General features: G+C 39.1%; 1 protein-coding gene across 1 annotated transcript in view; it reads right to left on the bottom strand.

Annotated features, from left to right (window-relative positions):
- DNAH11 (dynein axonemal heavy chain 11) overlaps positions 1-25,312 on the bottom strand; it is a gene marked incomplete at its 5' end in the record, with an annotated part of 158,846 nt that overhangs the window by 72,479 nt on the left and 61,055 nt on the right. The window contains 22 exon segments of the mRNA XM_081996498.1: positions 1,148-1,219; positions 1,223-1,290; positions 2,105-2,183; positions 2,186-2,230; positions 3,781-3,802; positions 3,804-3,836; positions 3,838-3,948; positions 6,438-6,491; positions 6,708-6,859; positions 8,415-8,550; positions 10,975-11,012; positions 11,014-11,128; positions 16,362-16,474; positions 19,812-19,943; positions 20,809-20,868; positions 20,872-20,959; positions 21,870-21,975; positions 22,634-22,802; positions 23,867-23,902; positions 23,906-23,994; positions 24,569-24,581; positions 24,585-24,701. Coding sequence (XP_081852624.1) covers positions 1,148-1,219; positions 1,223-1,290; positions 2,105-2,183; positions 2,186-2,230; positions 3,781-3,802; positions 3,804-3,836; positions 3,838-3,948; positions 6,438-6,491; positions 6,708-6,859; positions 8,415-8,550; positions 10,975-11,012; positions 11,014-11,128; positions 16,362-16,474; positions 19,812-19,943; positions 20,809-20,868; positions 20,872-20,959; positions 21,870-21,975; positions 22,634-22,802; positions 23,867-23,902; positions 23,906-23,994; positions 24,569-24,581; positions 24,585-24,701 — 1,848 coding nt within the window.

The following is a 25,312-nucleotide window of genomic DNA, read 5'->3' on the forward strand; positions in this document are numbered from 1 at the left end:
ACTAGATCCCGTACAAGTCTCCACTGGCCTTTAAGTTACAGCATAAATTTGTGGAGGGACAGAAATGATAGCAACAAAATTAGAGATAGTAGAGAACATCAGCAAAACTAAAGCAGAATACAAAAAAGAGAGAAGATGAGAAAATGAGAAAGTGATATGTTTTAAAGTGCAAGAACTTGAAGAAAATGTCATAACCAAAGAGGTCTTTAGATCAGTGGTGGTTAAACGCTTCAGAAGATGGAGAAAAAACCCGCACAGAAGACTACTGTGAAACAATCTGCTATGGGAGGGCTCTTCTCAACCCCAATCAAACACATCAGCTAAATACACGAAGTACGGGGCATATATTCCTTTCAAAACATTCTCTTTCTAAAGGGGTAATGGTTTTCAGACTTCTAATTTTCTCATCAGTTACATACATGTTTCAGATGATGTGTAAAACTGAATTGAAGAAACCGAAAGTTCCTAAAGGTGTCACTCCAAAACCTGTGCTCCCAGCTGCTGCTTTCCAGCATTCAGGAGAGAACTACAGTCTGTCTCAACAACATTGCCTCTAAAATGGAGTTTAAAAGAGACACTTGTTGCAATTGTGGTATCATATTAATGTGTATTGCTAAACAGCTTTTGACCTGAAAACAGCTACATGGATATTTTTGTTTTCCCAATTTTAAACGGCATAGGGAAAGTAGAAAGAATTAACATTTATTGTGAAATTTAATTTATTTGTGCAAATGTTTTAGAGTTGACTACACATACAGGATTACTGTATGTGTAATTAGAGAACATATTTACCATTGCACTATCTGCACTGCTAACTCCTCATCAGCACCTCACTTCTCTCTGAAATGCGTCGTTATATTTAAAACATAAGACCATGAAGCTAAGACACAGAGCAGCTATGTGGCTTCCCTATGAACAGGCAGGGAGTCAACAGCCAGATCTGGGAGTAAAACTCGGCATGCACCAAGCCTCCACACAGAGAAGGTTATCACAGGGGTAACGTGAGAGAGGCAAATTCAGTGTCACAGGTCAGCAAGAAGTATGACAACATATGCTGGGTAATGAGATAACGGAAATACGTTGTTATTTTGACCAGTTCAGCATGGAATGATCAGTTCATTCATCTTGTCTCTGAAATATGCCTTACTTTTAATTGCAGCCGCACTCTACTCGAGAAGAACCTCCAGCAGTTTTCTCTGGTGTCCATCAGGCCCAGGGCTTAGACTTCTTTTCTAACTCCTGTAACTATGCCCTTCATGTCTTCATCACTGAACAGATCTGGAAACTCTCCTGCGAAAAGACAAAGGGGTAGTTAGGAGAAGCCTTACACACACAACCTGAGAAACAATCTTCTACGTGGTATCTAGCACAATGCGGTTTAGGCGCACAACTAGAGCTATGCTATGATAATAGATAAATCAAGTAACAAAACAGTTCCTTCTTGTTCCCCACACTTTTTCACGTAAAAAGAACAATTTTTTTTTTTAATGGTGAGGAAGCAACATTTTTTTAGAAAGACAAAAACATTTGCCCTGATAGGAAGTTCAATCATAAATTATGTATCCCTCAAAATAGTGGTTCCTTTTTTACAGGCTGTTATAAAATTGTTTTCCAGTCTGGTTACAAAAGATAAATAATAATTAAAAAAAAAGTCTTTCATGATGCTCTCCAATTGTACAGCATGATATAATTTCCATTTTTCTTCCACCCTATGTCCAGATCCCCACATTCAGAACCCAAATTCTCTAATTTTTAAAACATGGGTGAAACTACATTGCTCTTACACTTGTGCAGTCACAAAGACATTGCCTGAAGGCAGTGAAATCACATCAAAGCAAACATGGCATTAAGTCAAAGAGAGATTCCCATCTCCCCCCAGATCAATGCACTTATGCATGATAAGCCTTAGGAATTTCCCTCCTGCATGGGCAATGCTTTCTCAAGCAAGATGGACTCAATGCTCAAGCTGGATGGGTTGACTTGGCCTCTCTAAAAGCTCCCCCTACAAACACCTGAAAGAGAAATAATCTCTTTAAAGTTCAATGAAACCACAGATCATTTGTCATTGGAAAAGATCTTTCAAGAAATGTATTGGTCTAATCACCTGATGCCAACAAGTCATTAATCAGCACAAGAAAGCATTCATCTGGAACCTGGGCATCTGTCAGCAAAAACACTGTGGGGGCATGTTCTTGGCACCAGTCTTGATGTACAAACTGGCAAGATCTACCTGTAAGGAAAGGAGGCAATCACTCATGTTCTGTTAAAACACTGATACAGAGAAAGTGTGAAAGGCATGTTAGTGGATGGCAATGCATTTCTGACTTCTTACTTTTTTTCATTTTATTTACATATCAACAATTTCCTGCATAACATCCAAAGCAAAAAAGCAGTTTGCCTCAGTTTTCCACAACAAACACTGAGGTTTTGACATGACCTAGTGGTAAAGATCAAAATGGACTACTAATCAAGGAAATCCCCCCATGAATGTACTAAAAAAAGGATATTGCTGCTCCCCATCAAGAGCAGCCATAACCATACCAATAATGCCTGGGAGTAGCACTGAGGAGTCAGATTGATTTTAAACTCTGTTATTTCTGCAAGACTTGGGTTTTTTTTAGTGAATTTATTTAATTTAAAAAAAAAAAAGATTGAGTAGTGCACTGGTGCACTGTTACTTTTGCTGTCATATAAGGGTGCTAACACCATTTTGCTAGCAGTAGTACAAACATGGAATGCCTTTTGGCATGGGGTTCTAGAATAAAACCAACCCACATCAGTTGCATTCAAGTGTGGTCACATTTGAAATACAGAATAAGGTCAACCCTTGCTGATATGAACAAGTTGCCCCACAACCTAGCAGAAAGAAGATCCTCAGGCTTGTTTAATATAGGCTTAGAAGTTACCCCACTTGAAAACAGCATTGGGGAAATGACCACTTGAGCCCACATCTTACACTGCACCTCATTTGCCCATGGAAGGAGGGCACAAGAAGTTAAGACACCATGTAAGACACTGAAGCAGTTTTCCAAAGCAGAACAGCATGTACCTCCCTCTGAAAACCGATGTCTCAGGCCGCACACATTGTGGTGGTTTGGCGATGGCCCAAGGCTAACAGAAGGGCTTTTTGGGGATCACCATACACCAAATTTGGCCATAATCAGATACTTATTTAGCTGTGTCTGAGATTCAGAAGCATTGCTTGCTGTCTGCACAGAGCGAAGAGGCTAAAAATGTTCCCTCCTTCGCTGTTTGCTTACATAGATAGGGCTCAGTCTTGCAAGGATCTGAAGTCTGTAAGCCTGATAAAGCACTACACTCAACTATGTTCCTTATCTTTGCATATGACCATTTTAAGTGATTAAATGACTCGCATGCAACAAGGACAAAATTTTGCACTGTGTTCACCCATATCAACTTTATTCCACTAAATGAATACATGTGCAATGACACGCAAAATATTTGTAACAAATGGCTAACTTAAATACCAGAACTTCAACCACATCTTTGTCTTATGTGAAATTGTAGTATGTGCCTTGGAAAAAGTGGAGAAAGCACAAAAATTCTGTGAAGCATATAAACAGACACTAAAATATCTTTTGACCACCCATTTTTCAGAGACAAAGAAAACAAGAGGTACATCTGGAAACCACAGGAACCACAGGGGTTGTTACTGTAAATTATACTGTTCCGCCTGTGATTTTATCAAGCCTGTGCAACAACAAACCACATTCCTGAAGTAGTGAACTCAACAGACTCAAATAATATCTATTAGTTTACCCTCAGGGCCTGGATCCCATACTTTCTTCAGTGTGATTTGGAAAACCTCCAGGGAGCAGAAAACCTCCAGAGGCTGCCAGCCTCAACAACCTTTGTTTACCACTAGCACCTACTCCAATCAGAAGTGCATTACCCTTAGGGGCTTCTAGGATATGACTGGTCCGACACCTGATGACAAAAAAACAATAATGTAACATAGACTTCAACAACTTCATTAGCCAAGTTTCTCAATTTCTTTTTATTGCACCAAGCTTTCTTTCTTTTTTTTCCCCTTCTTTCTTTTTTGTCTATTTTTGTGGAATGTGCTCCTGACACCTAAAGGCACATTATCTTCAAATTAGCATTTAGTTTCTTTCCAATATTTGAGCAAGCAGAAAGAAAAGCCGTTTTCCTTTGTCAAATATTGAAGGTCTGCACTGATCTCTACAATGACCAGAGCTGTCTGGTTGTTCATTCTTTACACTGAGCTGCTCCAAAGCATCATTACAAGATGCCGACGGACCCTGACTGGACTCAGAATAAAGACCTAGTTAATTTGAAGAGAGGTTGACTGGGCCCTAGGAGCACATGAGAATTTCACATCTGGCATTTTGCACCACAAAGGCTGAAGGATAACTAATCACTTCATGAAAAACATGCACTCCTGGAATATCTAGCCCAGGCTACTTAAGGCATGCTTTTATTTGCTGATCATGGAATACTATATGATGAATGAGGCCAGATGAGAATCTGGCCGCAAATAAGACAAAACTTAATTGCTAGAATTTTCAAATGTAAGTATTGAGGTAATTCTTCCCCTGAAAAAAACATGTTTGAGACATTAAAACAAATATCTTGCAGTTGATATCTTAATCATTTATATAAACATCTAAAAATTATTTTCAAAATTTCTTTTTTTTTTTTTAATCAGATGCAGATTCTAAGGGATTACAGCCTAGTATCATCAGACCAGAGTTTAGAGACAGCACATTGGACCTTTTGCTTCATTTTTCTTCCATGTATCAATGAAAAAAAACCAAAAAGCAACCTCCTCATTCTCTTTATGTCTCATGCCACTGAAAAAATCATCCCTGAAAAAACACCAATGAGAACCTTCTTAAATAAAGGGATAATGTGTCTAATCTGCTTGCATCTAATAAAGATGTAGAAACCTGTTCAACCAAAACATTACTGGAAGCCAATTCTCTTTGACCTCACGGTAGAACTCTGTCAGCCTTATTCATGATTTCACAGTGGTTCCATAAAAAAAACAAAACATAAAAGGTGCAGAAAAAATTTACAGGATTTAATTTCACATACACTTTTCCAGGACTGCCAACTTGTAAGGCTAAGACACCCTGCCACTTTGCTTGCCAAACTGGGACACTACTCTCGGTCACTAGAGTTCAGAGAGAAGATAATGGCTTACCAACATTTTCAAGCAAAACCAGCGATACCTGAGAAGGCTTCTGTCTGCAATTCTGATGATTATCACATCAACCTCTAAATCAGCAGAACAAAATCTACAGTCCCTATGAAAGATCCCTATGATTATCTTTGTAATTTAAGCTCTTTTTTAATCCTCTTGGAGAGAAACTTCTACAATAGACTGCTTTGTCAAGAGTGCCTTCTCTTACATAGCTCCTGCCTGAATATGTGCAAAGTGAAAAACGATGACACTGAAATCCTAGTCCGACTCAATGAGAAGAAAAGGTTCTGTGTTAAATGATTTGACATTGCAAATAATAGAAACTGCTTTAACAAAACTAAGCTCTGCCAGCATGGGCCTCTCTCTCTTTCTGGAAATAACTGGTATTATACATGACCAGAACGACTGTCTATGTTGAAGAAAGATTACAAATAATGACAAGGAGCAGCAACGAAGTCTGTGCCTCGCTTACTCAGCAAAATCTTCACTTCGTCTTCTGAAAACTGGCTGGTTTTCTTCCATGTAGGGAAACAAAGTAGATGTAGTTAATCAGATTCTCAAAACAGAAACTGAGATTTTGGGCCATGATGCATATTAAGATATTGCCCGACATGAGAAACACAACATTAAACTGAGATAAGGTAAAAATACAGATGAAAAATCTATGGATAAATAAAATAAAATAAATCCATGATGACACTTAGAAGTCTGGTCGGGGTTTTAAAAAGTACTAGGCTAGGCAGCAAAGCAACCTCAAGTCTGCCATGCACCATTTAGTATATGCTTAAGGTATTACTGGTCCTTGTTTTAAATTAATCTAATTTTAAAAGCATCTTCCTTTTCTTGGAAACAAAAGATAAATATTACTTTTCTTACAAAGGCCTGTTACATCATTAACTAGTTAAAAAATAGGGCAGACTATCTACAACATTATAGATTATCTGTCCAACCTCAGAGAACAAGTGATGTTAATTTTGGTGCAGAGCAAAAAAGGATGAATCTCTGTTTAAACAAACAAAATGGAGGTTAGCTTTAACACTGAGCCACAATCTACTCCTCCACAATGGCACCAATAAACAAATATATTTAGCAGGACTATTGCTGCATGGTGCCCGTGCATAAGCCTTCCATTGACAGTGTTACGAGTCTGCACTTCAACAACCTCCGAACAGTAAAAAGCAACAACTTTGTGCAAACATTGGTACCATCATGATGAATTACTTATTCCCTTTATAGATATCCCACTTACACATGCTGCACGGCACCCTCAAATAAGACAAGGTAAGAATAACCACCTGTGAATCTTCTCAAGGGGGAAGCTTCCTTGGTCACCCCTTTTCACTTACCCTGGCACCTGGTTCTCCTCAGTAAGGAAGATGCTTGCACTGGGGGCTGAGGATAAACAGATAATGTGCTACTGCTACTTACAGTTCCAGTAAATAAGACCTTTCACTACCCAGTTTTTAACTTGCTGCCATTAGGCAAAATGTTTTCAAGCTACCAACTTACCTCAAAATACTTGTGCATAGCATCCATCATCATTTTATAAAATAAATTACAGTCTTTGTTTTCTGCCAGTTTATCCCCATAGACACGTCCTGATTCATGAAGCCAGAGACATTGAAGATCATTTGGCTGCTGTAAACACTTGGGTGTAGCAAACAGAATACCCTAAAAGATAACAAATTTTTTTTTTTAAATGCTGTCATCTGACATCAAAATAGGCTACTTCTAAAGAAGACTAACTGATAGTCTGCAAAGACATTAATCATACAGAGTAGATACTGAATACATATTGTGCTTGAAACTACATATTCTTTAACACAAACCAGAATGTCTATAAATTAGCAAGTTCCCCAGGCAACTGAGCATGCAAAATTTGACTACAACAAATGTCTGCTCTCCACTGACTGGCACACTTAGGTAACTCGTTATGGTTTGAGGCCCTGGTACAGTACAGGACACAGGGAAGTTCAGCACTACCACGACCTTATGTGTTCACTAGCCCTGTTTTGCAATACCACCCAAGAAAACAGGACACAGTTTAGCATGACAAAATTAGCACTTTCTCAACTGTCACCTCAAATTTCCTTCCTTATCAAATTCCACACCAGGATGGGTGCAAATATGCATGATGGGCCAGTGCATCCCCATCAAATCAGGTATGTGTTATAACAGGAGACCTGACCTTGCCTCCTCGCTAACAGTTCATGATGGTCCATGGGGTGGCAAGGCAAGAAAAATACTCTGGAAGAGAACAGAGCTGCAGTCCAAGGAGCAGGAAAGCAGGTAAAACCAAACCAAGATCAGACTCACCTGATTTTACAAGAGGGACGAGGATTTCCTCATTGTATTTTATCCTTCCCTCATTCTTCTCCCTGCTCTGGTGTTTGGCTACTGGTTTCAGCCCCTCCTTCAGACCTTCTTCAATCTGTTTCATTCTACCTAGTCTCCAGAAAGTTGTTCTTCCTTCCAAACAAATGCTGACCTTCTCTTCTCAAAATAATAAGTACGCATAGCAAATTTTGCAAACCATTGCTCTATTTCCACTAACTGTTTTTTCTTTCTCAGCTTTCTACTCCTTTCATCTACCTGACCATAGTCATCTCAGGGCAGGGACTATGTTCTACTTTGTACAAAACCCATCTGTTCTTTATTAGTCCACAGGCCAATGTATATCATTAAATAATAAAGTGCAGCAATAATAGAGTGCTGTTAGGTAGAAAACTAACCCATGATATAGACCTCAAAGACACTGGAGTGTTCTCTTGTGTTAAGGATATGAACTTAATAGCAGTTGGCGGGAAGTTTTGAACCATCACCTGCTGAAACCATACGGCTGCTTGTACTATGGCTGGAATATTCTTGATTACTGATGGAGTAAAAGCATGTTGCTGGAAGCGGAAGCAAACTATACTGCTATACACGCAAAATGTCTCTGAAAATGAAAAGGGAAAAAGAGATGAAGATTCTCCAGCATCAAACAGCAGGTAAGAGTCAATGAAGTGTTAAATGACAATACAGTCTGGTGAAAATACAGTTACTTGTGTCTCACAGAAAATACTTCATTTCTAGCCTCATCCTTGATGCAGTTCCACAGCAGTTGCATGTCCGCAGGATTTTGAACTTATACTACATTTCAGACACTATGTTTTCTCCTTTCCCCTTTCATCTCCTACCTATTGCAGTGAAAAGCTAAATAGCAATTATTTAATGTATTAAATACAGGATTGCTATAATGTGACACTGCAAACCATAGCTGGAGTCTAGGGTTGATAGTGAAGCTGCCAGCAGTTGGATTCATACAGGCAATATACCAACAATTATGAATTTCTTTAATAGTTAGCTTTGGCCTATCATACCTGAGAAAGAAAAAGTAGCTTGATCATGATTAGTGACAAAATACTGTACATTTTCCAGGCTTAGCCTCAGTTGGAAGAATCAATATTTATGCCCTATGGGAAATCTGGAATACAAATAGCCATGTAAGTATCAGTTTAGGATTGCTGTTTTAAAATTAAGAAAAATCCCACAATTTCTATCACATAATATTTTGTCCAACACTTTTGTTGAAATGAAGACATTACATTCTCACAAAACATTCTGACGATGATGAAGGAGATTTTTTTAATGAAACTGGCTCTAAACAAACTTGGATGAATTAAACATGGTAAAAGGAAGTTCAAGTCAATTTGAGAATGCACACAACCATCATAGGTAAGAGCAGACAAAATTGACAGATCTCAATAAGAAAAAAAAACAGCAAAGATGATCATAGAATATGTGGTGGCATGCTTAAAAGATCACTCCTATTTTTGCAGCATCATCCAATAGATACTGTTTCCAGTTCTCCAGATGACACAGCTCCAGATAAATTAAAAGGAGGCCACTTAAAAAAAATTAAAAATTGAGGCATTTAGTAGCTGGCAATTTGAGTTTTGATTGCCCAAGTCTGAAGACAGTCTCGTTTCTTCAGAAGTTAGCATACAACTGAACTAGGCCAAGCAGGTACCGTCTTAAAAAAAAAGAAAAACACAACAAACACTTTAAAAGGAAAACTCATAAATAATGCAGCCATTCCCTGCTTAAATCAACAAATTCTTCACAGAACTTCATAGGATAATGCATTCTCTTTCTCTCCATGCATTTGCAGCAACTTTTACTCTATTTTAGAATTCTCAAACGGTTATGTTTAAAATTCCTGAACGGCATGGTCAACTTTTTTCCTAATTTGATTTGTTTTGTAAAATAGAGATTTTTAATTTTTGGTTTGGTTTTGTTTCAAAAGAAACAATTCAAAACAATTGAAAGGAAAGAAGCATCAACAGTTTTAAACAGTAGGGACTATTTAAGATCTGAAATTTGAAAACCTAGTGAGAAAACAAAAAGATTCCTGGCTAGAATAGCATATAGCTAGAATAACATGGGAATAAAGTACAAGGGCATTGAAATGTTAGCTTTGCATGTCACCAAATTAGACGTGATTGATTTCACCAAGCTAGAGATGCTTCAGATTTGAGCAGTGACTTCCCTTTTTCTCTTTAGAGTCGCTTCCTTTTTACTCTTTACTCTTTTTTTTTTTTTTTTTTCCTCTTTACATCTTTTCTCTCTACCTTAACAATATATTCAGCTGATGCCTGGTATCATTCTTTCATGAGATTAAATATGACCTAGTGAAAAGCTTATATGATTCGACTGAATCTGCATTAAAAGATGTAAGAACAGTACAGACACTATTGCCTCACCTTGGTCACAATTATAGTCAGATCACATGATACACATCAGCGAAAAGAACCTTCTATGAAACAAAAGTTTTAAGGGTACGGGTAAAATCCTTGAACACAGGGTGAAGAAGTAGAGAACCGAGTAGATACACTCAGGCTCCTAATACTGTTGAAGTATGGCTGGTTTTGGGCGTGCAGAGCCTGCCTGTCTGTGCACCTCTGACAATACACAGACACATAGCTATGTGTATTTTACTTTTTTTTTTTAAATAAATGTCTGATTACTCCCCTCCTTATCTCACCAGATCATTCACAATGTATTCTTTGTATGTCACGTTTTCTTCATGTCACGTAAAGATGACATGCTTGTACATGAACAAGAATCTAATATGCACTTATAATAACAATGAAGTATTTACAGAAGATATAGAACCTCCTGTAACAGAATTACATCAAACACTAATCAATTATTTTAAACGGAAAACTTTCTCTTTCCACAGACTCTGGTGAAAGGACTCTAATATTTCTCAACTGCCGAAAAATTTAATTGTCCTTTGGAAAGTAAGAAGGGAATTACCTTAATTGCCTAAATCAACTTAATTATCCTTCAGTGGTTATCTTCTGTGGTTTTCTTCTCATGGCAGAGAAAGAGAAAGAGCATTCATTTGAACCAGAATCATAAAGTTTCTGTGGATTTTGTCTGTTGTCTTTACAGGGTGATGAAAAGATAGAGTGTGGTATAGGATGAACATTTGGCAAGCTGCAATTTAGGGAATCAATTTTTGTATCTCAGACATCCCTGTTCTCATCAGGTCAATCGATGGGGTCAACATTCAGCAGCTCCATCAGGAGCAGCTGAAAGATACTTTCCTTCCAGGATTCTATAGCCCCTTCACTTTCTGCTTCTCTTTTCTAAATCTGTTTATAACCGCCAGAGAGAGTATGCTTTTATCTTTAAGCAATTCTCTTTGAAGCTTTCTGTTTCTGTGTGGTTTAGGGATCCCATCATGTACCACAATACAAAAATTATAGCATAACATTAAGTAAGAAGTAAATGCTCACCAGTGTCCATAATCTATATGCTGCCGAATCAATGCATTGAGGTTGCACCGTTCCATATCTATCCACTTCAGGCATGTTCAAATCATCAATAAAATAGATAAGTTTCTTATTTCCTACTGGACCATAGTTATGACCAGCTTTTTTCCAAGCATCTCTGAAATGTAACACAACATATATGAAAATTATTACCATACTAAGCAATACTAAAACTAAACAAAATTAATTCAAAATCATGTTGGCTAAAATTTATGAAACATTTCAGCACCTACAAGGGTTTTCAAATTACTGAAGATGTTAGTAATCAGTGAAACTTACAGAGTGCCTTTGAAAAGACATCACACTGGGATTCCGAATTCCAGAAGAGTCTTGTTGATTTAGCTGATTGACTACTTCACGGCTTTGGAAAATCTCACCGCGTATCCATCTGCATCCTTTGGAACTGAAATGTTTTGAATGTGAAATCCACAGGTATTCTGGGATTAAACAAGGCCTTCAACATATGAAAGGTGTAAACAAAAGAATGGTAAATACAATTTAATCAGTGTGGCATCTCCCATACTAAGGAATATTAAGCTGATTGTATTAAATTTCAGCCTATTCCCCCAAATGAGGTGCTTACATGATGCTGAATGCAGACCATCAGATAAAAAAATTACTACAGCGGTGAGCAAATCAATTCAAATACCCTTACGTATTCATCAGATCTGTAAAATCTTGAGACACAAATTTTGAATTTATACAACTTTTAACCAACTGCACTACTTCCCTTACAGGTGTAAGGGGAAGAATAACTACAGAAAGCTGCTAAGTCATATTGAAAATACAGAAGAACACTACTTGTATTAAGCATTGCTAAAATATTGAACTTTGGTATGATGGGATCCTCAATTTTTGTCATTTAGTGAAGTACTCCACCGATTCACAATAAAGGATTCATCCTCCATGGAAGCTGATTTCCAGCTGCACAGGCAACTGCTTCATCATCATTATGAATTTATTAAAGCAGGACTGGAATCTATCTATCTTACCTCTCTTCCTTCGTAGGTCATGTATTTTTGCTGTCTAAGTGATCACATAAATGCTTGGCACAAAATGAAAGCACAGTAATAGGTGGACTTCGAGGAAAACTTTTCAGCATGTCTCAGTGACTGGGGCTCTCATCTTCAGGGAGCAGCCTAATTTCAAAGTCTCTCTCTGCTTTGAACCAAAGGTGGTTATGAAACATTTAGGGAAGACGATGGTTACAACCCTTGCAGCACAGAAGAGAATTTAATTCAGATCCTACATGCACGAGATTTCTCACTCAATAGTGCTGGGCAAGAGGAAAAACTATTCTCAAAAATTTTGTGCATCTAGCCCAGATTTTTTTCCAGTAAATAGCGTTGTGAATTTGGGCTACAGCTGCTATTGGTTTTGAGATGACCAAGCCCACATTTTTTGCGCCTTTATTATTTGTCAAGAAAGGAGAGTGAGGAAGGAAAAAAAGGATTATCAATGTACAGTAAGTAGAATAGGAAAAAAACCGGAGACTACAGACTTCTTTCTTTTTTCCATTATACTAGGCTGTATGTTAAAATCCTTTGGGTTAGTCAGAAAAGAGTGAAATGTAAATATTTGGTTTTGACCTTGTCTTGGTTTTTCAAAAACTGGGCAACATGTTCATGAGAGCTTGTAGGAAATGGAAGCCACACTTGCCTAGAGGCAGCTGAATGCCGTATGTCACAGCACTGCCGTGGTTCTGACTCGCAGCAGACTTTTTGGTTTCTTAGGCAAAGCAGTATAAACAAACACATCGCTGCAAACAGGTTCCATTAGGACAAAAGGAGTATTGTGTTATCATCTTAGATTCTTCAAACTATGAAATAAATCAACTGCAAACCTCAACAGTGATTTTTTCTGGCCAATTCCAGAAAGGTAACAAATGTTTCCAAGGACATTTCCGTCTAGTCACAGTCAGCTAAAAGGATGGTTACTGACGGTGGAGAGCAAAAGTAGGCAGATAAAAAGTGAGGGTGTGCTGGAGGACAAGAGAGAAACATAGAACCTCAACATATTTGCACCTGGATGATCATAAATTTGTGGGGGAAAAAGCCATGACTGCACTTATCCTGCTTTTCTACCACAAAGGGGAAAGAAACTATGCACATATATAAGTTTTTAAGTATCTTAATTACCTTTAAATCTTACATAAAAGATTTTCTTCTCCTTTTAGAGGGGTTACGTATGTGCCTGTACTTTTAAATCCAAAATTAGGAATATTCCTTCTTGATCCTTAACCTTATCTCAATTTTAAGTAGTGTCCACAATTACAATTTATTACCCATACTGTATTTTTTAAAATACTGTATTATTACAGTACAATAAGAAAATATATTGTACTAAATTCCATTGTACGTAAATGCTTATGCACATTTCTTCTCTATGGCACTGTTCCAGATTTCCAGTACTCTGGAAGACCCCAAACTTCATGTACCGATATTAGTTTGCATCAGCACCTGCCTCCATCAAGTAACATTTTGAAGTTTTCTGCTGTTGTAGAGGCAGAGCGGGTGAGTCATATGCCTTGGGGGAATGCTAAATAAAACTCAACACTATATGTTAATCTCACCCACTCTAGCAGATACCTCAAAAAAAGTTATGTGGATACAGATAAGATGAGAGCTGTCAGAAAATACTGCAGATTAAATGTGATTTCATCTGTAAGAAAAATCTTTTAACCTCCAAACTGTGGAAAGAACATGGCAATGTAGTAAATAACTGTACTTCAACAAATTAATCTCTTAGGCTCTTCTTTTTGAACTGAAACTTAATTTAAATTGCTCATTTGTGTAACTTGATGTGAATGCCTTTTTCCTTTAAAAAAAATCTCCAACAATCTGATTGTTCCAAACAATTGCTTGGAGTGGTAGCCTGAAACACATAAGGAAGGCATTTCAGTTTATCACTTAAATGCATTTTATAGAAGGAAGCATTGGTACACACAAACATAAAAATAACATAAGAGGCAGTCATTTTGAGCTATATGTGACAGAACAAAATCACGTCGTCACAGCTCACCGAAAAAGTGTTGCAAACACAACAGAAAGCAAACACAACATTTTTGTTTCTGAATTGTTATGCAGTACTTCCCCCAGTACGATTAGCGGAAGGACGTTCTAGGAGAGCATTTAACAAGAGGGACTTGGCTGAAGAGCAGAGGACAGAAGGAAGCGCTGCAGATAACCAGAGGAATACACTTCTTTGTTCATTTCTTAGTATTTGTTAGAAGGAGAGGTGGACGTTTTACAATACTGACTTAAAATCTGAAGGAATCCTACTAACATTTCATAGCAAATCCTTAAAGGTCCGTAAACTGCCAAATTTTATGCTACAGTATAGTTGTTGGGGGCGATACACTTGCAGAGAAAGTCCCTGTGATGCTGACTTCACCTCTTTCATTTATTTAATAAGTTTCCTGCAAGAATAATACATAGCTTTTGTTGCCTGGAAGCTCCTTTCATCACCTTCTCTTTGCAGTGGATAGTGTTATGTCTTTGTGCTGTAGTGCCTTGGTCATGGTTGCTGCTGGAATGACAATCACTAGCTAAAAAATCCCTCTCTGATCAGAGGAATACCTGAAAACTTTTTAAGGCTGATTCCCCATTAAAGGAGCTATGACATTTTACATCAGTTCATGATCTTACTCTGATGCACAGCAGATTTCTTTTCCACGTATCTCTCCATTCAGTTTGAGGGGCAAAAAGGCAATTAAGTTCTGATAATGCAGGATTCTAAGTTAACATGAATTTGGAAATACTTCAAAGAATAAATAAATCTTCATTAATGACACAGACAGTGGAACTGAGTGCACCCTCAGCAAGTTTGCAGATGACGCCAAGCTGAGTGGTGCAGCTGACACACCTGAGGAACAGGACGCCATCCAGAAGGACCTGGATAAGCTCGAGGAATGGGCCCCTGTGAACCTCATGAAGTTCAACAAGGCCAAGTGCAGGGTCCTGCACCTGGGTCATGGCAACCCCTGGTATCGGTACAGATTGGGGGGTGAAGGGATTGAGAGCAGCCCTGCTGAGAAGGACTTGGGAGTACTGGTGGATGAAAAGCTGGACTTGAGCCAGCAATCACAGAATCACAGAATGGTAGGGGTTGAAAGGGGCCTCTGAAGATCATCTGGTCCAACTCCCTTGTCAAGGCAGGATCACCCAGGGCAGGTTGCACAGGAACGCGTCCAGTCAGGTTTTGAACGTCTCCAGAGAAGGAGACTCCACAAACCTCTCTGGGCAGCCTGTTCCAGTGCTCCATCACCCTCACAGTTAAAGAAGTTTTTCCTCATGTTGAGGTGGAACTTCCTGTGCTGCAAAATGTGCACTCATAGCCCAGAAGGCCATCCATATCCTGGGATGCATCAAAAGAAGTGTGGACAGCAGGTTGAGGGAGGTGATTCTGCCCCTCTACTCTGCTCTGCTAGACCTACCCACTTGGAGTACTGGGCCCAGCTCTGGAGCCCTCAGCACAGGAAAGACATGGACTTGTTGGAGAGGGTCCAGAGGAGGGCCATCAAAATGATCAGAGGGATGGAACACCTCTCCTGTGAGAGCTGTAAAAAGATGTACAGGGAATAGGGCATACCATTTTTTTCTGTATAGTTAAATCAGTTCAGGTTACTATAGAGATGAAAAAAGAAGGCACTGAGGGCATATCCACTGGCAGCTGGGCTCTCCCTTGATTGTGTTTTTCATGAAAAGCAGAAGTGACGCAGAGCTTTTACGAGCCTATTTTACTTTGACTGACTCCTCTTGTTCCAAAACCTACCACCAGTGTAACATTTTTGGCCAACATACAGCCCCCTCTGCTTGTATGTTAAATAACTTCTTGCTCTGCATTCATCCTGCCTCCAGACTTCCCGAGACAAGGATTGCCCCTCCTCAGGTAGTGTATGGAGCCTAGCAAAACCAACCCCAACTCCTGGCTGTCCTTTTTGGTACATCTACAGGCACAACACGGAGGCTACTTGTTAACATTGGTAAAGCCAAATTTTCTCTTGTCTACGAGCACAGAGCAACTTGTGGAAGCACAGTGTCAGTGCCAGCTTGTCCCAAACAGTTTCATCCTCCTTTCCTCTTGCCTGCCCCGACTGCCCCAAAGTTTTCCACTTTGCGAAGCAATGAGCCTGAGTTACCCAGGCAATGGCAGTAGCCAACAGCTGTATGAAATTGTAATAACCACATAATATTTTTCACCTTTGCTGTTGAGGGAAGAGAAGTTTCTTGCATCCGTATGGAACTCACTCTGGAGCACTGCTGGTTTTGTAGAGTAGTTGAGAGGGATGCTAACCATGTTAGTTAGGGAAGTAGTCTTCAGAGACAGCAGCAAGCCTATTGCCTACAAACACTGTTTTTCCTACTCCGGCATTTCCAATAAGCAGGACTGGTTTGCCTTTTGTTAAAAGTAAATCAATAAAATATTTGAGAGGTGCAGTCTCAGATGTGTGAACAAAGATTGCCTGAAATTGAAAAGGAAGAAAAAAGCCACGCAAACACTTGCACAACATAATTGAGTTTTAAAAGCAAACAGTAATTTCCCTCTCTCTCCCTCTCTTGCTAGGACTGAATTCTAAAAAGAATGAAATGGGATACACCGTTCTCTCATTCTCAGACATAATTACTAGAACAAAATGTTCTACTGGATTACTTTTTACACAGCATTTCTGCTTGAAAATTTGTATTCAACTTCTTCTAGTGGGGAGATTCTGAAATCAGGTTGTAGCTGAAATGCATTAGTTCCATCTTGACCTTTACAGAATGCCAGTCTCCCAAAAACTGGTAGAGAAACAAAGGCTGGTGCAACAGGTAGTTGGTTTAATTTTTCAATTAGTATTTCCATTTACTTTTTGGCCTGGCTTTCAGCATACCTAAAACTGTTTGGGCAAGTAATTGGCAATAGGTTAGCTTTATTCACCGTGAGCACCTAAAACCTTCATTGCCTGATAAAGGTTTCTTATCCAAGCTCTGTATTTTCCTACGAACTATCAACCCTTAAAGAGAACTTGTTACAGGATAGCCGATAATGGATAATGCCTTTTGATCATCAGCTCCATGTTTCTATGCCCATAAACTTCTAATGTCCCCAGGAAAAATTCCTACTCATCTAAGCATTTAAAAAGAAAAAGACCTAACAATTTAATGCAATCAAAAAAATATGAAGCATTTGAGAGTATTCTATGTGAAACACACTGAACAACAAGCAAAAACAACCAAACACCCAAAATAAGGCAATCACAACTAATAGCTCATGCTTTCTGTTTCTCCACTGATAGATGTATTCCACCAATATAAGTCTAAAATTGATTAAATCGATCAAAAGCATAGTGGAAAGGTGATAAAGTGATTTGTTTTCCCTAGACCTCATACACTTTTGTTAGTATGAAGAGACTTCATCTGGCAAAAGAATACCTGTGCATAAAGCTGGCAATAGAAAAATGTTAAGGCTTCAATTTCTGGTGCACAGTTGCTGTGGGAATTATTTTCCATGATGAAATGGACTTGGAGCCTGAATTTCTCTTACTGTGGAAAAAGTATATAAACTACTAACAAATTGAATATGGTATATCTTCAGTAATGCTATAATAATATAGAAGTTAATAAAAGCATCACTTTATTGTTAATCCTCAACACTCAACTAAAGGCATGTGGCCCAGATAGCAGAGATTTATCCAAACACATCCAGAGAGTGTTACTTCCAGGACATCTAAGATGACATCAGAAATTGTGTCAAGACCCCAAAATGCTCCTGCATCTAGCAATGCTCAGCTGCGTGGTCACTGGTGTGCACTGTACCTGCACAGGGGCATGTGGATCCACGTCAGGAGTCAGGACCTTATCCATCCACTGTGCCCTGGATAGAAACTTCACTGACTTCATCTTCTTAAGCCACTAGCAGCTTGGTAATTTGAAAGCTATAAAATGGTGCATTAGTTGTTTACAGTACTATTTCCACATCAAGCCATTCATATGAAGCACATACAAAAAACAGACTGACAAGGGAATCTTATTTTTAAATGTATATACATGTAGACTGTGATGCAATAACCAACAACATCAACGCGGTATCTTAGTTTGTATTGCTGCTGTTCGAGGGGCTAAAGTCAGACCTCCTGGTAACATCCTGGATCGGGTGCAGGTGTCAAGATGTTGGCAGCAGGGGGGCTGCAGGGGGGCCTCTGTGAGGAGCGGATGGGGAGAAGGATGAGAGAGATGGATCCTGCCCTGAGCTGGACATGGCCAGTTCCAGCACAGCTGAGCCCCTCAACTACAGGTGGGACACCTCTGGGAAAGCGTGTCCAAGAAAGGACAGAAAAACTGAGAAACAGCAGAACACCAAGCTCAGAGGAGGAGGAGCAGCTCCACGATGCTGGAGTAGATACCCACACTGGAGCGGGTGAATATGCCCCAAAGGACTGCAGTCCATGCACAGCCCATGCTGGAGCATGGGCAAAGTGCGAGAGGGAGGAGTGGCACAGAGAAACCACTATATACTGACCATAACCCCCCACCCACCTACGCTACTTGAAGTAGGCTAGTAGAAGGGTCAGGAGTGAAGGACTGAGGATGAGCTTCAGGGGTGGGAGGGGGAAAGGAGGAAAGGTTTTGTTTTAATATTTGTCTTTGTTTCTCACTACCCAAACCCCTTTTAATTGGCAACAAATTAAATTAATCTTCACCAAATCAAGTCTGTTTTACCCATGAGAGTAACTGCTTACCAATCTCCCTGTCTTCATCTCGACCCACAAGCTTGTTCAGCCTATTTTCTCCCCCACCCTGCTGAGGAGGGGGAGTCAGCGAGCAGCTGGGTGGGTGTGTGGCTGTTCACCAAAGCTAACCCACCACACATCCAGCCCAAATATTTTATTTCCTAAAACTTCTAAATTCAGTTTAAACTTATATACCTGTGAGACCACAGGGATAACTTGCTTCAGACAAGATTTTCCTGAGCGTGTCCGCAGAACAGCAAGTCTTCCTGAGGGATAGGAAAACATGTTAATATGACCAAAAAGACCAATCAGTCTCTTGATGCCGTGCTTCTGATTCTTCAACATATGCAAGGTGCTCTTTTACCTATGGATGACGCATGTATAAATTTGTTCCTTCACAAAGGCTTCATCTAATTTAAACGGCAGTAAAGTCAACCGTATTTTTCTAGTCTTTAATAGGCAAGCATGACTAGATATTTCTCAAGAAATCAAAGCCTATCTAAGCAAAACGCTGACAAATAATGGCAGAGTTTTAGAACTTTCTTCTTCAAACCTTTTGTAGCATCACAACAAAAAATCTCACTAAGGAGAATGCATTACAATGCCTTGCTTATATCTACATTTCTCAGTATAAATCCAACAGTTGAGATTGAACGTACATCTGTCCAGCCCTTTACTAGATGCTTTAATTCTGGTAGGCATGACCTTCATATTACTTTTTGTTGCTTGCCAGCGAATTTAGGATAGATAAAAAATAAAAATGGTAAGTAAACACAGCTTCTCTATGCATGGTAAGGGACTCTGCACACAGTCTTGCACCGTAGGCAGTCAGCTCCCTCTGCTCAAGTTAGCTCATTTGCAGATGAGCTCTGATAGCTAAAGTAGACCGTACTACAGGCCAGCAAATCAGACGCATGGGCCATTGCTCTGCGTCCCCTATCAGTATTAGTGAGTAGAAACCTGCATATACAGACACGCACACGCTTGCACATATGTATTCATATCTGTTTAAATACGTAGGTAGGTAGGTATGTGTATATATCTGTTTTTCAAGCACAGTGAGATGCTGTGGTCATTTTGATTAACTTACCTGATCTTGAGAGTGCGCCCCACCAAACACCCAAATACAAGCAAAGAAAAAATACCTCTCTCGGAGCTCTCTGGGGCAATCCATTGGCACATTTTCATGGGTCAGTGAACAATCCAGCAGAGAACAGGGTGTCTGCAATAAATAAGTATGTGAAGAGAGCGACCTGTGAGACTTACTGCATAGGAAGGTGACAGTGACCTCAAGAAGGTATTAAATTTAAGTAGCGAGACCACAACTCCTTGCTGTGCTTTCTTATTGTCTAGGAGCTCCTTTCAGAGGTCAAAGGCATGAAGAGGTCTTCTGATAAAATGTACTAAAACACCTTCATTCTACACTACTTAAAGCAAGGTACATGAAGATGATGACATGGTTCAGGCACGTACGTTATGGCAAATTGTTAACACTCATACTCAATTAGTTGTCTCCTCTCATATTGACTTATTTAGAAGCAGGCAAACACTCAGAAGAGTTTAGAATGACAAGGCATATTAAGTAAATTCAAAATGTCAACATAAGGATGTGCAGTTATCAGATCGTTTATATATGAAATAAACAGCTCAGCTCCATTCTTTAATAACATTTAATAATGTAGGGACTCATTATCAGAGAGTTACTAATGCTAATGAATTTAGTGAGCATTTAATTAGAGGGAGGCAGAATGCTTGTACAGAGAGATAAAACGGCTAGACGTAAGCTACCTAAGACATTGCTAACAGAGGCAACACAAGAACTGAGAAGTCAGGCAATTATGTGCAGTGCCATAAACACACTGTGTTTCTTCTCGTTACAGTGAAGCACTGCAATATGAAAGCCCTGAATTCCTGTAGGTCTCCAAAATAAGGGTCCAGGTTCAATATGTAGGAGCCTCTCAATTTCACCCAACATACCTTTCGGATACACAGTAATTTTAACCATTTTTACTCCTGCATTGGACCACATACTCAGTGGATGTTTCAGACATACTGTTTATTAAAATATAAATAATCCTAATACATACCTGAATCATACTATTCTCAGGAATAGGAGTAACAGTTTTAAATCCTCTTCTGAGTTGCTCCTAGTAAGAAGGCACGTATTTATCAAAGAGCACAGTCAAGTTAGCCTTTTTGGATTGGTATCTCCTTGTTTCTATCCCGCTGCCAACACACCTGCAAAGCAATTTGGAAAGCAACCAATTTTTTATCAGAAACAAGTTGAAAAAATACAAAATTTCTTCCCTCTTTGCTTTGAAATGCAAACTTTTGTTGACTTTTGAGAACTGTTTGTGACTGCCTTTAGTACAACGCACCAATACCACTGCCCTGGCTGTAAGTCAGACATAAGTGCTGCCAGCCTTACGACATTTTTATTTGTTCATGCAAAGGTCATAATGCTGCTGCATTTCTAAGAACTGTTATGACAGCTGAACACACCAGCATATGGCTATACTCCTATTTTCTTGACTGCATTTTTTATCCCAAGGACGGAAGGGAGAAAGGACCTAGGTGATAGTTTTCTCCCGCTTTCAGAGGGCTGGACTACCTAAAAGCAGTTGGGAGTAAGGATTCTGTATTTGTTTTATGTTGTTTGAGATCAGATTACTTAAAATACCAGTGTGTAAACTACACACAAGACCGAGGATTATGTGTTCAACATAACTTGCATTGCAGATATCTACAGTAGTATACATAACCCAGTCTGGCTGAAAAGTCTGGCTATATGAAATTGAAGATTAAAAAGTAGCCCTTCTCATCTGCTCGTTCTATCACATCCAAGTCTAGAATACATCATCATTACGCTAACTACAGCACATGCTTCAGGCTAGCAGCCACATGCCTAACTGTCCATATTCCAAAAGATTAGCCAATTTTATCCCCTGCTCACCTTCACGCAGTATTTGTCAAATAAACTGATTATTTACTCATTCACAGCTATTCTATTTGTACAGTTTGTTGCCTACTGTTTCCATCTCCACACTCCTGTTTACTGTGAGAGAGCATATTGCCTCTCTATGTCCTCACCAGTCCTCTGATCCTCATCCTCCCAGGTGGGCAGCTTGTACTCATGCTGTTTAATTACATTCTCCTACTGACAAGATTTCTCTTGTGCACTGAAAGCTTCTTGTCCCAACGGCATACAACTCTAACGCAGATAGTTAGAACTGAATGAAATGTTGGTTGACACACTGGAATGCCGCAAAATTGAATTTTGACATGAAACAGCAGTAATGCTGCTTGAAAATAAAAACACTGACTGACAAATGTTAAAAAGATTCACTTACTAGCATTTTAAGAACTGTTTTGGATCAGCTCAACAAATACAAAAGGAAAAGATGACTTTTATTCCCTTTTAAATTCTGTCTTATACATGGAAATTCCCTTTTATACATGGAAATTCCTTTTTATACATGGAAACCCACATTCTTAAAAAAAGAAATGTTCTTGTATTTAATTTGCATGATGCATAGGTATAGAACAAGTTAGAAGAGCAGTACTGTGATCCAAAGGAGTAAGAGAAACAAAAAGCCAAACTGATGTGAATCACAGTGTCCTTAACAGAAACAAAGGTGGTGACAGTTATTAAAATGCTGTCAGAAAATGGTAGCCAAGTTACTCACTTCGTGGTACTGTCAAATTTGCATCACAAAAAGCAGACAGTTCACTACTGCCTTCATTATTCAGTATGCATAATGCTGAAATTTTCTAAACTGCATATTTGACAATATACATGGCCACCAATTAAATCATCCCACTATTATTACAATAAAAACTAGAAGGAAGAATTAATGTAAATAATGGAGTCTGTTCCTGCTACTCTTCGAGATGTATCTTAAAAATGCTAACTAATATCATCAGATACTCGAGGATTCCCCGCCATGTCCTGGGTGTTCAGGCAGAGAATACCAGCTCTGGATACTCCATCTGGGCTAGTAGGTCTTAAATGGTGCACCTCAAATAACAGCTGCGTTGACGGAGTCAGAGGCACACGTTCATTGCTTTTAAGGGTCAGAACCTAGAAATCATCAGTAAATTATTCGTCAAAAGCAAGCTAAGATACACTGTCTAAGAAGAACATGACCAGGGCAAGCATAAATTTATTACAGACCCACAAAGCAGCAAGGATTATCTGCAAACCATGGACATACACTATTTCTTGAACATCACTAAACAAACTTTATTCAAACATGGCTATAGTTTTTTTACTCCAGAAACACAGAGGAGGACAAATTCACAGTTTAATTCATTCAAAAGACGACTAACCTGCTTCACCAATGTGAGTTCTCCAGAAGGCTGCTAAAAGCAGAGGAGGTGAAGTCTCTCAATGTCAATGGGAATAAACAGAAAATGATTCAGAGCAGGAGCTTAAACTTAGATGCTCTGAAATGTCCTTCGGAAAAGCCACCTTCTGTTCATTAGCTAAAGGTAGGCTATGTGGCTAGCCCCAGACAGGCACCTTGCTGAGTAATCACAGACCCTGTCACTAGATAAGCTTTCCTGTCTTCAGAACTTAAGCCTAAGAGAAGGGGCAAAACTACAGTCACCTTCCTAAGGTTACATTCAAATTTTAAATTTGGATTTCATTACATTACAGCATTTCAGACAGCCAACAAAATTGCTTTAGCTGTATAATTAATAAGAAGGGATGAAGAAGTCTGGGTACTACTACTAGTTCTTAAACCGATTTGTTTAGATTTCTTAACACCAGCCTTCCTTACTATAGTGATGTGAGGACTTCACTCGTGGAATCCTACATCTATTTTACTGACAGGCTTTCCAAATACCCGTTTCAATAATCTTACGATTGACATCTTGAATTACATCAACTCATACACTAGGAGGCACAATCACCCTTACAGTATACATAGGCTACTTTTAGCCTTTTTGTTGTACGAAATAGGCAAGACATAATGTGTTACTCAGATGCTAAAATATTACTTGGCAATGGGGAAAATCAAAGAATTTATAAGAATGTAAGAAAAAAGGAACACACACTGAAAAACTATCTCCAGAAAAATAAGAGGCAAGTGTGAAAACAGGTAGAGGGTAAGCCACCATACTTGCTTCTCAGTTGCTCACCTTGTTATCATCCACAACACTGTTGAGCAACCCAATTCACATAGGATCTATAAACCCATCAAAAACTAAGCGTTGTGGCTCCTTACGGGTAACATTAGCTTGCTCTCTCAGAAGAGATGACAGAAGACCTGCAAATTATATTTCAATAGAATCCCGTCACTTTAGTGTTTAAATAACAACACTGCACAGCAATTAAAACTTCAGAAGACTTAATGCATCACTGAAACAAGAAGCTTTCGTAGCATCAAAACCATGTTTTTTAGCTTTGCTTGTTTATTATGTGGTTATTCAATGTAAAAATAAAAAATATTTCCAGCGATCACTTGATACAGCAAAATGACTGCATTTTATGTAATAAGGACCTATTTCTGTTTTGATTACAGGACAGTATGTCATTAGTCTTAATGATATGGGTGAGATATGGGACGTTTCATGGGTCTGGGGAGAAAATAACTCGCCCTTTAAGACAGCGGAATCAGCATCATTCGGGCTAGTACTTTTCTGTCTACTAGCATCCTGCCTTGCCTCCAGTCTTTCCATAACCACCAGTGCTCTGCACCCACATCTCATTGCACAAAAGCACAGAAAAATGGAAGAATTTGGTCTCTAACACTTTCTCCAAATTCTGGCATTGTCCATTTCTGTTAGAGAACAATGTCTCCAGGAACAGGTCCTAGTAAGAAGAACATGTCTGCTACTTGCCATCTTTCCATTCTCAGGTTGCATGGTGTATAAAACTGAACAGTTCGTCAGCTGTCAAAGCTTTTGCGTTAAGGTCATTCCAAACAGGCTTTCGTTTCATGTTCACATACGTGTGTTGCAGACCATTCAGCAGCTGACAAGGAGGCACAGGCTGCATGTTAGTGACACAACTTTGATACAGTAGGAATCTTTGACTTTCTTCCTGAAGTGGGTCTCCGACTGCAAATCCCCATGCTCAGTCTACTGTTCACCTTGATCTACTCATGCCTCTGTGCTAGTTTAGCACCAAATTTCCAATAAGCCTAAGTATAGGAAAGGAGAAGCCCATTCTGAAGCAGCTATACTCTGCAGTCAATTCTAACAGAAAGTGTTAAACGGGGAACAAAATCCATGCAGCTGCCAACATTTGGTAGCAGAAATGGGCAAGCATTATCTATTAGAAGTATTTGTCTAGTGTTTTGGCAATATATTCCTCTATTTCTGTCTAGAAGCCTAATTAAACCATCCTGCTTCTCCTTCCAGAACGGAGTATTACTTAGTCTATCTGTCAAATTGAATGCTCATTACCTGGTGCCATGATTACTCTTCCTTTGGGACATGCAAACACAACCTAAAACATAGAATTTTCTTGTAACATTTGAGCTTTGACATTGCACATCATGTGGCTGACTGGACAGCCTGAACATCGTGTTATTAGACTGCAGCGTAAGGCAAAGGCAACATGCAGACGGTTTTCTGCAAGAG

The sequence above is a fragment of the Phaethon aethereus genome (genome assembly GCF_964289735.1).
Source record: "Phaethon aethereus genome assembly, chromosome: 2".
NCBI classification, from domain to species: domain Eukaryota; kingdom Metazoa; phylum Chordata; class Aves; order Phaethontiformes; family Phaethontidae; genus Phaethon; species Phaethon aethereus.